The 372-nt window shown below is 49.7% G+C and overlaps 1 protein-coding gene across 1 annotated transcript; it reads left to right on the top strand.

Annotated features, from left to right (window-relative positions):
- Positions 1-15: 15 nt before the first annotated feature.
- CSUI_002274 (dynein heavy chain) lies at positions 16-372 on the top strand (the record flags this gene model as incomplete). The annotated part of the gene is made up of 1 exon (XM_068062476.1): positions 16-372. A coding segment is annotated over exon 1 (344 nt), but the record flags the coding sequence as incomplete, so codon positions are not given.

Genomic DNA, 372 nt, shown 5'->3' with positions numbered 1-372 from the left:
ACATATCTTCTACCCCCCTTTTTGCAAGATGGAGCGACAAAAGATCGCTTTGGTGAATTTTCTCCTTGAAATTTGTCCACCTCTTTTGAACTGTAGCCGCCAGTCCCTTCAATCGGTCTTAGCCAAGGAATACGATGCGACTTTACGTACGTTTCTTCTTGATCAACAGCAGCAAGTGATCATTGTAGGTAAAGAACCTGTGAGACGTAAATCTAAGCACGGAGGAGCCGCAGGAGGAGCCGGAGGGAGTGGGGCTTCGGCTGCAAGCGCTCAGCGTACTAGTAGTAGTGGCCCTTCTTCAACAACGGGTGGGACTTCTTCAGCAGGGACTAGTGGGGGAGGTGAAGAGGTCGATAATGACGAAGACGAAGA

The sequence above is a fragment of the Cystoisospora suis genome (genome assembly GCF_002600585.1).
Source record: "Cystoisospora suis strain Wien I chromosome Unknown contig_956, whole genome shotgun sequence".
In the NCBI taxonomy this organism is placed as follows: Eukaryota; Apicomplexa; class Conoidasida; order Eucoccidiorida; family Sarcocystidae; genus Cystoisospora; species Cystoisospora suis.
This window is presented reverse-complemented; position numbering and strand designations above follow the sequence as displayed.